The sequence below is a fragment of the Elgaria multicarinata genome, chromosome 8 (assembly GCF_023053635.1).
Source record: "Elgaria multicarinata webbii isolate HBS135686 ecotype San Diego chromosome 8, rElgMul1.1.pri, whole genome shotgun sequence".
Classification (NCBI taxonomy): domain Eukaryota; kingdom Metazoa; phylum Chordata; class Lepidosauria; order Squamata; family Anguidae; genus Elgaria; species Elgaria multicarinata.
This window is the reverse complement of record NC_086178.1, coordinates 21,659,456-21,673,244: the sequence shown is the minus strand read 5'-3', so window position 1 is coordinate 21,673,244 and position 13,789 is coordinate 21,659,456. Positions and strand designations below refer to the sequence as shown.

General features: G+C 41.1%; 1 protein-coding gene and 1 non-coding gene across 5 annotated transcripts in view; one reads left to right on the top strand and one right to left on the bottom strand.

The window, feature by feature from the left end:
* Positions 1 to 13,789, bottom strand: part of TNIK (TRAF2 and NCK interacting kinase) — a 343,273-nt gene that overhangs the window by 54,001 nt on the left and 275,483 nt on the right. For 3 of the 4 annotated variants that reach the window (XM_063131980.1, XM_063131982.1, XM_063131981.1), the window contains 2 exons: positions 3,471 to 3,635; positions 103 to 342 (listed from right to left, as the gene is read on the bottom strand). In XM_063131980.1, coding sequence (XP_062988050.1) covers positions 103 to 342; positions 3,471 to 3,635 — 405 coding nt within the window. The remainder of the gene's footprint in view (positions 1 to 102; positions 343 to 3,470; positions 3,636 to 13,789) is intronic. The other variant, XM_063131983.1, reaches the window with a different exon arrangement.
* LOC134403224 (U6atac minor spliceosomal RNA) lies at positions 10,296 to 10,415 on the top strand. Its single transcript, XR_010025763.1, has one exon. It is a non-coding gene; the product is annotated as a U6atac minor spliceosomal RNA (small nuclear RNA).

The following is a 13,789-nucleotide window of genomic DNA, read 5'->3' as shown; positions in this document are numbered from 1 at the left end:
TGGTACTGTGAGAAGTATAAACAGGGTCTAAGATGCCACTGCAGTTGAATTGAGCTATTTCCTATTTTAAACCTTGCAAGTTAGCAGCAACCCATTTTTTACCTTTGGCGGAATGTCTTCCTCCTGTCGTAACCAAGAACTTCGGTCAAACTTTTCAACACGAGGGGGGAGAGGAGGGTTTTCGGAGGTAGGGTCCGAGTTCTGCCTTGGCATCTCAGTGCGGTGAGAGGTCACCGTTAGAGCCTCCTGAAACCCAGCCATTCCCTTTGTGGGCTGTTCATGCAGTGACTGAGAGGCAGGCAAGGAAGGTCCTTGGGATTTCACACTGACCAGATGTGGAATCTATGCACCAAGTTAAAACAAAACCATCAGTACAAATGGGAAAAAATGTAATTAAAATAAATAAATCGTTTGCAGAGCACTTCTGGTTTGTTTTTTTAAAATCTTATTTTGTTATTTATTTATTTTTTAGAATTCCACTCAAAAATATAAGAAAATTCAGAGATTAGAATATTAAGATTAAGGTCAGGAAATGCAAAAAATGAGATTCCTCATTTAACCTTAATTCTGTCCCTCTCTACATCAGCCTTCCCCAAACTGGTGCCTTCCAGATGTGTTGGACTACAATTCCATCATCCCCCAAGCTAACAGGCAATTTAGTCTGCTGACTGGGGAATGATGAGAGTTGTAGTCCTACACATCTGGAAAGCACCGGGGGGGGGGGGAGGCTGCTCCACATATCACTTATAATGTGATCTTTAATTATATGATCATGTGTTATTTATGAAATGAATTTAAAATGTTATATATGAAATGGTTTTGCTTTGTTTTGTTTTGCAGGTCCAGGTATATCCAAAAACAGGAGACCTGATTTCCCCTTTAGCTTTTGTGTACTTAACAGTGTAACAACGCGCTAACTAATCTGATATGGAATTTCTTTGGAGCTTTGCTTCTTATATTAAAGAAAAATGCAAAGAAGAAGTGGCTGTTTTCAGGAGTTTCAGGCTCTGATGGGCTGCCAAAAATTGTTAGCACATTTTGCATTTCTACTCCTATTGATAGAAACAAATTTTATAGACCTTTTCACAAGGCTGGTACTCCTTTTTTTTGGGTTGCACTGAGTTGCCAAAAGAAAAAAAGGAAAGAAGGGAGGAAGGAAGGAAGGAAGGAAGGGAAGGAGGAAGGAAGGAGCTATGCTAAAGCTGTTTCATATTTTTTTTAAATGGAACTAGTTGACCAGCTATAAGAAGAAAACATTCTATGGTAAATGTAAGAAAAAATGTTTCTTTGGAAGATTTCATGTTTTGCAATTGGAAAGACACTTAGATCTCTTCTACTATGAGCACCCTTAAGCCCCGTGTTTCTCTCCAACCTGCGAGGAGTTTGGAGCACTAGGCATGAGGGGCTTGTGGTTCCCCCTCCAGACTTAACAAGGGAACTCAACATCTGCAAAACTATTTTTAACATGGATGATTATAATAAATGACACAAATGACACACACTGGATGGAGAAAAAAAAGTGAAAAAGGCATTTAGTGCAAGAAGTTGCTCACTAGTTCGTTTCAGCTTAGTTGGATGAAAAGATCCAAACTGGGGCACAGGAGGATTGCCATACTGGAGCAGACCATTGTTTTATATACATCTTTTAACATTTCCCCCATAGAAGCTACCACTTGATGGCTCCAAAGGGGGTGGGAGGAATTTTTATCACACATATCCTACTTTTCCTTTGGAAAGGTCAGAGACGCTTACATGGTGGGATTTGGGCAGGCAGAGACACCCATCCAGGCTGACATTTGCTTTGTTTTAACATGGGTTTTATTATACAACTGCAGAGAGGCGGATAAAGGATGTTCTGGCAGAGAACAAGTGATCAGGTAATGAATGAAACCATGAGAATGTCAATACCCCCCCTTATTCACGCACAAGCTCAGATATTCGTTATTATTCATTTAACTCACACTCTCAGGGCCATTGCAGGGCAGGAAATCTAGGTTTGCCAGAGAGCATAGACTTGAGAGGGATTTGCAGCCAATCTTGGCTCTCTGGTGAATGTACTGATAGGATGCATGTTTCCAAAGATGATTGTGTCTCATTCATACGTATGTACTATGTAAAGGGCTCCTTGATTGTTATTCTGCTGAGATGGTTTAAGAAAATGATGCAGACATGCAGGGCTTGGATACCCCAGAACTCCTCAGCAGTGACGGCTTGCTTTTCATCAGGCTGTGTGCGGGTAAATAATGGAGTCTGCATTATTTAAACCACAATATCTGAATTCACCATACACCTCCCCCCGCCCCCACAAAGACAAAATGAAGCCCCACATCAATATTATTTAAAAAGGCCTCTTTACCAGCATTTCTGGAGCCTGTTTATTTTGAACGTCTGTTCACTCAAACCTTGCAAGATAGATCCCTCTTATTCCCCTGCATGGTTAATGCTACATGTGTGGATTCTCTCGGTCAGGATGGGGAACTGCCGGCTCATGGGTTGGATGTGGCCATCGCCAGCTGGCCCACAGCCTCTCCTCTTCTGCCCACTGTGGCTTTTCAACTGTCCCCACCTGCCTGCTGCCGCCCCCTAGCAGCCTGCTCACCTAACAGCTTCTAATGCTTCCCTTTTCCTTTTCCTTTCCCAATGGAAGGGCAAGGGAAGAAAGCTCTGTTGAGTTGCCTCAAGACAGCCTTAGTGCCTTGAAATGGTGGCTCCGAAAGCTACTCCCTCTTGCCTTTCTCCACAGAAGAGAAAGGAGCAAAGGAAGCCTGTTTTATCAAGAGACTTCCTGATTCCCTCCTGGGTGTTCTTTGGATGGCAGCCACACCCCCAAATATCATTTTCAAGAGCACCCCTTTTAAGAGCACCCCTGCTTGGTAGTGGGACCCTGAGCAAGGAGGAGGGAGAAGAGGGAGAGTTTATGCTTGTGTGTGTGTGTGTGTGTGTGTGTGTGTGTATGTATGGACGGTGTGAGAGAGAAAGAGTGTGGGATGGCTCTGGTCATGTGCTGGCATGTGGCCCTGGCACTTTACCTATGAGGGAATGTAACCCGCCCAGAGAGCTTCAGCTATGGGGCGGTATATAAATGCAATAAATAAATAAATGAAAAAAAGATCTCCACCCCTGTTCTAGGTGATTTTCACATGCTGAACTACTGGGCTAGTACTGCATGTCATCACAATATCTATGAGAAGTGGGACTGAATCAGGCTGTCGCATGCTGGAACATGTTTGAGGATTTACAAGATTAGTTCAGCATTCCCAAATCAACTGAAAATAGAGACAGACAATTTGACTCAACATTAACATCATTGTAGTGTTGTCCTCGGCATTTTAAATATGGGTGTGAATCACTTCTTGCTTGATGAAGAATGATTAGGCAAGACATTACCTTGCATGAGAAACATCTGTCGAATTCCTGTTAGTTTTGCATAGGGCCAGCAAAGAAAATGAGGCTCCACTAAGCCACTGTACCTGTGGATCCACTGGTCTGAGCATGGGTGGGGTTCGGGCAGGCTGCACCCCGCTAATACTAAAGGACTCTGAACGAGGAGGCAGGTTTGGATCAGATATCCTGTTTGCCACTTTGTGAGGCATGGCTGGCGAACTTTGTCGGTTGAGCCTGGAACGTTCCTCAACCTAAGGCAACAAGAAAGAAGAAACAATGAACTCAAGTTATCTGAATGTACTTTCTGTAATATTTCTAAAACCTGTACAGCCATTTTCTCTGCCCAAATTTCCAATTAGCAGTTGTTGTTTTTTAAAAAATGGTTAAAACAGATTCTTGGCTACTGCAGAGGACTTTCATATCAGTTTTTTCAACAAAAATTAATTCCGCTCAGTGAGCAGATGGTGAAGTGGCACTTGCAGATCTCTACATCCACCTATTCTAAGTCAAAGAACCCATTGAATAGAGAAACTGATGTATGAATCCGTATCACTTCCTAGTGGGTGGCAGCAAGTAAAAATCAGCAGTGAGAATTAAGCTCACACAAAACAAAACCCCACTGAATAAAAGAAAAACCAGCTGAAAGAGAGAAAGAGAAAGGCAGAAGAAATGAAAAGAGTGGGTGAGAATGAGTGCGTATAGAAATAGATTAGATGACAGGCTGCCAGACACAGAAGATGAAATTGCTGTCTCAATTCAAAAGGGAATACTTAGGGGAAGTGTTTAGAACCCAAGAAGAGTCCTGCTGGATCAAGCCAAGGGGGCATCTTGTTTGGGATTTGGTTTGCCACCATGGTCCAAAAGCAATAGCCCTCCCATGCAGTTGCTCTCCAGCAATGGGCATTCAATGGCAGACATGTTTTGGCATAATGTATTTCACTTACGATTAAATAAGTCATCTGAGTGTATTAAAAACAAACAACTGCTAGATCTCACAACTGATCAACGTTGCATTATTCCTTTAAAACAGTGTTCTTTATACACGTGAAGATGTTTCTTGATTCCAAACAGCATGGTAACCTTAACACAAGGCAATAAAACAAACTAATCTCCCTCTAAAGAACTGAGAGAATTCAAACCTAGCAACTATGAGAAAATATGCATAGATAACTACAATAAATGCAAGACATTGTATGCATGCTGGGGTTGACAGTAAGAAAAGGTGTGTGAAAAATACTGAGTACTTTAAAACCAAGATATATTTAATAACTCATGAACATAAATTTTGGTGTTCAATTAATGAATGGTTTATAGCTTATCCTATCAAATGCTCATTAACTGGACACCACAATCAAATTTACAAATGATCCATCAACCCTACATTTCTGTTTAATGCAATGTGAAGCTATTGCTTCAAGTTTATGAAACAATTTCATAATGTCTCGTGTTTAACGTGCAATCACACAAACTCCATGTAGCAATAGTATATTTTTTCTTGCTTCAAGTGATTTCCAAAGCCATCAGTAGTCCTAGTAAACCAGTATATGCATTTTTCTTCAAAGACTAGTTTTGTTATTTAAAAACCGGTACCCTATTTTTTTCCACCCTGAACTCCTTTTCCTTACTGTGCAAAAAGATATCCCCATATATATTTGTACATTTCCCAATATGAAAGTCCTTTTTGGTTCATTTTTCAAAGAACACAATGAAAAGCAATATCTATGGCATATAGATTTCTCCAGAGTCTACAATGAATGGTGTGTGCTTTTACCATGTTACTCCAAACGGAGCACAGTTTTCATCCAAATGTACTTTTAGGGTACTTATTCTTAAAAATGGTTGTACAGGTTTCATACAGTTTCCTACTTGCCATGAGAAAGCAGCCCTCCAATCCTTGCCCAAGCAGATTGTTGACATTTGTATTGTTCTGGGAAATTAGGAATCATAGGAAAGAAAATGCATGTGACGCCATATTACAACAGCAGTGATCATGGATTGCTATCATTTGCAAAATCAGAATAATATCTTTTGGAAATCCCCTAGTGTGGCTCCAGCCGCAGCAAGATAAGCAAGCCCCATGGAAATGGGAGCAGGTAGTCGATAAGGAGGGCATGCAAAGACAGAGAATACCAGGCTCCTCCCAGAGAACGGCCTCTTTGGCTTTTGCGAACCCAAAGACTGTACGGAGAATGCACCGTATATGCAGCGTTATGAAACCTACAGACAAGTTACAGGTCACTGGGATAACCTCAGGTTTCAGTTTCAGAAAGGCAAGTGCAGCAATAACAGCGCATACCCGGAAGATAACATTTGGCAAACAAAAGCGTAGAGAAGTGATTCCCAAACTGGATGCACTGGAGAACTGCTAGTGTGTCAAGGGATGCAAAACTAAGGAATTAAAGATTGTTGTGAGACCAAAGACCATGTCCACCAAGGAGGCTGCCTGCTGAATTTCTGTATGATTTGCTGCTCTGGCCAGGCTTCCTAGCAGTCAGCTTCTGCTGATCATCCAGCTACTCCCAGCGTAGCACAGGAACATAGGAAGCTGCTTTATATGAAGTCAGACCATTAGTCCATCTAGCTCAGTATTGTCTACACTCTCACTGGCAGTGGATCTCCAGGATTTGGGACAGGAGTCTTTCCCAGCCCTACCAAGATGCATAACTGGAGAACCTTGGACTTTCTGCATGAAAACATGTGCTCTGCCACTAAGCTATGGTCCCACCCACATATAGAAATGTAGCTGAATTACCTGACCATAAAGGTGGCATGTCCCGAACAGAGACTCACACAGAAACACAACAGGACAGGGTCTCCTGGGGGCATGCAGTGTTTTACTCTTACACACTGTAAAAGTAAGTCTTCGGTTTTAATTCAGAAAAGATGTGGCCCCCAGTTTGGGAAACACTGGCTTAGAGTTTGCGGAACCCATTGACCACCATTTGTATTCCAAGAGGATTCTTACCTCTTCTGATACCATAAATGACAAAACACATGTTTCAAGTGAGTTTTCAAAAAGTGACACAATATGGCAGCAAGAAGTCAACACGCCGGTCTAAGAAATTATAAGGCCAAAATCGAATGATGTAGCTTGATTAAAAGACATTATGCTGACACAGAAATATCAAGAAAGCAAACCATTTCAGGCAAAATATAATTCCAGATCTGAATCAAATGCAAACAATCACAACAAATATTTAATTTCAAGAAAGCTTGTATTGTTACATACATAATAATATACTATCACCACCACCAGTGGATGCTTACCAAGCTTCTGTGGTGTTCCTAATATGATTGCGCTATAAAGAGGTTTGCAAAATAATAATAAAACAAGTACTTGATAGTTTGGATGATTATACTGGGCTATCCTTAACAGCCTTATCAAACTCAAGAGAGAGAAACAGTGAACCACTTTCAGTCCTGCTAAACATCTGGCGGCCTTCATTATGTTGAGCAGTAAGCCACAGGTGAGTTCTCTCAAAAAGAAGAGAAGCATCTGAGGAGTGGGGAAACCCTCTTATAAAAAGAGTGGGAGAACTGAGACAATACAAAACTTCAAACAGCAAGCAAAAGAAGGGGATGAGGATGGATGAGGTAAAGACTGCTGGTCTGTTGTGGCACTCTCTCGAATCCAACTTGTGAAGAGGAAAAAAAAAACCTAATTTCTCCTGGAATAAAAAAAATCTCCAGCTGCCTCCTCTGAAAGAACCTTTCTTTCGCTGAAGGCTGAACTATGACAGTGACAAACACCCCTCTCCAAGTACAGCCTTCAGTCTCGGATATAGTCTGTGTATTATAGGCCCAGCAGGGAAAATTAAATAAACTGATTCTGAAGAAATGGCAACTACCATGACAAAATCTGTAGGTAATTTTAAGGATTGTATACTGTAATGTGTATCCCAGTAAATATCCGTGGGCCTTTGATAAATTTTCTTTGACCCTCTAGTAATGTTCTTTACTTCACTTCATGTTTGCAGCCCTCCAAATGACCATGAAATAGTGGATAGAGCTGCCAAAATAGCTGGGCACTCCTGTTTTTATCCTCTGATCCCAGAGGAAATTTGAGTGCATTCTGGGACAGAATCCAATAATTTCACACATGGGACGAACAATCCTCAGGAGCAAACTAATAGAGGACAAGAGGATTGAAATAACCTTTCGCCTGGATGTGATTACCGAATGCTCAACCATTTTATTCTTAAGTGAGCTTGATGTGGAAGAGCATTCGACATATCTGAATCAACAATGACTTTCAAGATGGCAACCTTAATGTTAATAAACTAAACATGTCTTTAGGGGTGTTTCCCCTATAAGGCTCAACAAGCGTATTTGGGGCTACAGATGGTCGCCTAGAGCATTTGGCTATCCAAACAAGATACTGCTTTATGTTTCTCTTTTGAGAAATGCATTATAAATCTACTACATGGGTTATTTAGGGTCAATCTTAACAATCAGCTACTTAACAATCCTGTGTAGCAGCACATGGACACAAGGCAAGTTGGAAGACAGAAAAATAAATAGTATTTCTTTGGAGCAAAGACATGTCTGCATAAACACTGGGATGCTGTCCAGCTGGTGATAGGCTTATTCCAGTGTGTCTCCAAGGAATTTCAGAGAACATGTGTATTATTCAAACCTATGCCAAAGATGATCAAACCAAAATCTGTCTCTTTCCTGCCAAAGGCAAGAGGAATTGACCAGAGGAATGCCAACCCAGATTGCACAGCAAACTGAGGAGATGCAAACTATTTTTTAAAATGGAATGGAAGATGCATGTACATTCTCTTTTAACTATTTGCTTTTAACCAACAGCATTTCAGCAACACAACAAGTGAAGAGACACCTGGGCCTCCTGATTTGCAGATCTGTTTTACAAGAAACTTACTGACATGGCTGTAGTTCTAAGGTTCCTACTTCATACATGCAATTGGAGCTCTTCTCTTATAGTCTTATATGGTTCTGAATACATGTAAGTAACTGAAATCAATGGAACTTATTACCATGTAAATGGATTTACCATCAGTTTGCATGAGAGACACCCCTGCTCCAGCATCTTATGCACTTTTCTTTTCCTGGGCTTATAACTAAAGTTTTTCTTAGGCAAACAGCTGAATAAATGTACTTTGGAGGTAAAATTGATTTAGCCTTTATTTATGCTTGATCAGTCTCAGTTGCAACGGGGATACAAGCAGAAGCCCACCACTGCTGTCAACTAATAATTCTTTCAAGTAGGAAAGCATTTTACAATAAGAATGCAAGATTACCCTTTACACTTTTTATCCCAACTATTAGTAGTTGTAAAAAAAAAAACATTTTAAAATACACTTGATTCTTCTTCTCAATTGATATTTCATCATGAGTTTAATCATGCACTAAATATTAAGCAACCCACACTTCTGAACTTTTATTTTATACAAAAAGCTCTGCTCCTTGCATCAACAAGTCATCATTTCAGAAAGAAAAGAGAAAGAACATTTTGTAAGATGTACTCCTCTTCTGTGGCACCGGATACAATAACCTGCCACATGCACACAGATCATGAGAGATGAGGCACATTGCTGAAAGCCAGCAGACCAGAGTATTGGTCTGTGGGTGGGTGTGAGCGTGTTTGTGTGTGCAGAGAATAACATTGTCTTGCCATCCTAGCTGGTGTTTGATAAAGAGTAGAACATTTTGTGCCTGTGCACATATCTTCGTCCATGTTAGATATAAACATAAAAGAATGTGAAGTCCTGAAAGCTGCTATCTAATTTACAACGTTTTCATTGAGTCAGTTGACTTAAAAATTAATTATTTCTCTCCTTTGATTAAATTGTGAATATGAAAATAAATCTATGAATATGGAAATGCCAATGATTTACATGAAAAGAATCAAAGACAGCACAGCCTGCTGAAAGCAAGCCCCCTGCCTTGAATCTGCTTGCACTCCAATCCCCTTTGCTGCCCATTCTTCCCTCCGGAAGGAAATTAATTAACCTTGGGGAAGGGGGGTCAACACAGAAGGTGGTGAAGGGTGCTGTTGAAGACAGGAAAGGCCCACTGGGCACTACTTCTTACTCAAAGTAACTAAAATAAGTTATTTCTTTGGGTAGTTTAAGAGCAGCAATCTCTGGCAGTAAAACACACTGACAATGTCACTCATCTTACTTTCTTTTGGGAGAGAAGCCCAGCGGCCTCTCCTGTTTTTGGAGCCCTCTGCCATCGGCTACCTCAATTTCCAAGGTGATGGTCTTTTCTTTGGGGGTGGAGGACTGGGTTGCAGGTGGCAACGGGAAACTGATCTTCTGAGTGTTCCTTTCAAATGCCCCAAAAGCCCCTCAAAGGTTTCTAAATGTTCAAGAGGAATGTTCAAAGTGCTGGTTGATTTTAAGGTGAGCACCAGACTGCTCACCCATCACTAGTTCTGACTATTCAAATGTAAGGTTATCTTTTTAAAAAGTAATCAAAAGTAAGCAATAGTTCCTCCTTGGGGATAGACCTAAACATCTCTATATACAAAGATCTCAACATCCAGCAACGCTTGGGGGCATGTTGTTTCTGAAAAAGCACAAATGTAAACCCTTTTCAAAAGCAATTGTGGTATGACTGTAGCTCTGCTATTCAAAACAAAAAGATTTTTAAAAAAGTTAAACTCTCATTAGCTTAAAATGTAAAACAGGAAAGGATATATGGGTTTATTCGTGGAAAGTTGGGTTGAAAATAGCACCTCATGTAAGTAGAGCAGAAAAAAAATGATAAGATAGTTACACTGTGGTATAATACTCTTCCAAACATTAGAAATACAGATGGGTATACATATGGGAAGGATGGTAGTGTGATAATACCAGAAAACGGGGAGGGGTAGTAAAATAAACCAAATACTTTGGAAAGAATTTCTTGAGATTATTAGAAAAACGTGAGGCATTATATTGCTGCAGTATGAAAGGAGAGAGAGAAAGCAAGCACTCCATTCAATAAGGATAGAAGAGGTTCCAGTAGCCTGTAAACTCACATATGGCCTCTAACAAGTTGGGGAGGGACCATAGCTTAGTGGTAGAACTCGGTACGCAGAAAGTACCAGGTTCTATCCCTGTCATCTCTAGTTAAAATGATCAGATAGCAAGTAATGGGAAAGATCGTTGTCCGAAGCTGCTGCCAGTCAAAATAGATCATAGAATCATAGAGTCATAGAATAGCAGAGTTGGAAGGGGCCTACAAGGCCATCGAGTCCAACCCCCTGCTCAATGCAGGAATCCACCCTAAAGCATCCCTGACCGATGGTTGTCCAGCTTCCTCTTGAATGCCTCTAGTGTGGGAGAGCCCACAACCTCCCTAGGTAACTGATGGTACCGCACTAAATGGAATGACTGTCTGATCAAGGAAAAAGCATCTTTAGTCCCATTGAAACCAATGGAACATCATAACTGACTTGATCCATTGATTTCAATGGGACTAAAGTATGATTAATGTCCCTTGAGTTCAGCCCAAAGACTGAAGAACTTTGTTCACTAATTAAGAAGAAAATGAATGTTGTTTCTTCCTTTTCTGCTAGGCAAAACCAAGCTTTTGGTTTGGATCATGGACCCAAAGCTCTTTCCACCTGAGCTCCCTTTACCATTTTCTCCAAGGAGAGAGAACGAACATTTGCCTGGGTTTTGAGACTGTAAAGTAATCGAGAGTGACAGTCCTTCTGCAGACTGAGAATGAGGTGTCTCAGGATCATTTCCAAAAAAGAAAAAAGGATCTGGATATAGCTATGGAACCTCAGTGGGTGAGTACTATGGCAAGATTAATAAGAGCAGTGAATCTCAACACGTTACATTTAGACCAAGACTAAATGACCTTGGCTAACAGGGAAGGGAATGTTTGGTGGCTGTCACCAAATTAAAAAATAAAACATTGCTGATTTAACCATATATGTTTCGGCTAATTAAACAATTAAATATGGATAAATGTGATGAATAAAAAAACCACTATTTCTGAAGAAGAAATATGTTTAGATGATATAGACATTCATCTGAGTAGGTGTAATCTTAGAAGAAAATATCCCTCCTGTGTAATACAGAAGGTAGAATGTCTCTTTTAACATGACACCTATCATCCATAGATGGTTTGTGTAGGCACTTATACTAAAAAAATATTTTTTAAAAAGATCGGCTGTCCTGTAATAATAAAAAGGGAGACCCTTTTTAATCACACACAAAGCTTTTAATTGATTCATCTAACCAATTAATGCATTAAACATTGCAGCTTCTGGGCACTGAATTTTCTTTTTCTGAACACTGTTTCAAGATGCCTGAGGAACCACCCAATGTGTGTGCGTGCGTGTGCGTGTTTGTGATAACTGCCCAGGTGGCTTGTTTAAATATATTGCATTCAAAGCAGAACAACATCCAAGTGCTTTGCTTGGTGGCATTTATTCCAACCATGACTAAGCCCTTTAGAAAGTCCCAGCTTACAGAAGGGCCGGAATACTATGATTTAACGGCAATACTGGGATAATTCACCCCATGGAAATGGTTTTAAGCGACGCTGTCCAGAATATCGCAGTTCAGGTGTGCTTGATGAAAGAGATGTGTAATTATTCACATGCAAACCTAAAGCTCGTTTCTCATTAGATACCAGAGGAGAAAGCTTGGAAGAATAACAGGGAGAGTTAGAAAATGATCCCAGAGCTACCTGCAAAGAATTACCCTGGCAAGCTTTAGAAGACCGAATCAGATCAGAGTTGGAAGAAAATGAAAGGGCATTTAAAGATACTGAGCGAGAGCTGGAAGACAATGCTGCCAAATTGGGGACATTCAGCTGATCCAGAGAAGGAACAAAAAGCTGTTCCATGCTATGTCCTATTATTTTCCGCTGTATCTGTGCAGGATGGTTCCCAGTAGGATGCTGACCACGATCTAGGAGACTTTCCAAAGATGCATGGTGCTTCTGATCAGCTTGCATTTTCGCAGATCTCAAAAAGCTGGCTGGGCTAGAAGCACTTAGATCCAGATCATTGTGTGTTGCCAAGATATTATTCAAGGATGGAACGCTCCTTGAAGAAGTAATGACACTTGGGTGTAGATTTGAATGAAGGTACTTCCTTCCCTCATCTCTGTTGTGTTCTTGGAAGTTCATTTTGATTTTATAAGGAGGCAATGGTGGCTTACCTCTTTCTGGAAGATGAGGAGAAGATACACACTTGATCTCCAGCCTTGCTTGCCTATCAGGACTGCACCCTTGTGATCGGGACCCTTTGGGGGATTTCATGTTATCCTTCTTTTTCCATCGCTCTTGAAAACCAAGCCTAGTTTCAGAGGTTACCCAAATGGGTCTTTCCTTTGGCCCTTCTTTTGGACTTGGCATGGAAATCTTAATAACAGGCAGCAACATTTCTTGTTGAGCAGAGGCCAACAAATCCTTTCGGTGATGGTCTAACCCTTGAGGGTGTTGTTTACCATAAGGTACAGAAATATTAGTAAACGGTTTCGAGTTGGACTGCGGAGCTGCACCTTTGTCAAGGAAGGGCACCAGTTGTTTTGGAACGGAACTTTGTTTCGGTTTAGCGGGAATAACAGGCAGGTTATTAAAGGTTCGCTGCTGTACCTGGGGAAGTAGGATTACAGAAATCAAACTATTAAAACACACATTTTAGTCAACATAAGAGAATATGTAATTGTCAATGGCCGTCACCATACTTAGTTTATAAGAAAAGAAGTACCGGGACTCAAATCTGCTTAGAACGCCCTGCCTCCAGTTCAGTGATGCATAGAGCTAGGTGCTCAAGGTCCCAGATGAGAAAGAGTCGCTGTGCACCCACCCACAACGATGATTCTTCAGCAACCTTGATTGTGCAAAGCCTTACTGGATTAGTCCAAGGGTTCATTTAGTCCAGAGTCTCACTACTAACAATGGCTGGGCAAATGCTTTGGAAGTGCACAATAAGAACATAAAAGCAACAGCCCTCTCCTGCTGTGGCACCCTGCTCTACAACTGGCATTCAGAGATAGACTACCACTGTATATTTCCCATGAATTTCCCTAATCCACTTTTGAAGCCATCTAAGTCAGTGGCCATCACCACATCTTGTAGCAGTGAACTTACCAAGTTCATTATGCGTTGCACGAGAATGTCCTTTCTTTTAAGAACGTAAGAAGTGCCATGCTGGATCAGACCAAGGGTCCATCTAGTCCACCACTCTGTTCACACCATGGCCAACCAGCTGTTGACCAGGAACCCACAAGCAGGTCATGGTGCAATAGCACCCTCCCGCCCGTGTTCCCCAGCAGCTGGTATATATAGGCTTACTGCCTCTGATACTGGAGGTGGCACATAACCATCAGGATTAGTAGCCACTGATAGCCTTCTCCTCCAGGAATTTATCCAACCGTTTTTAAAGCCATACAAATTAGTTCAAACATTCCTATTCCCTCCCTCTAAG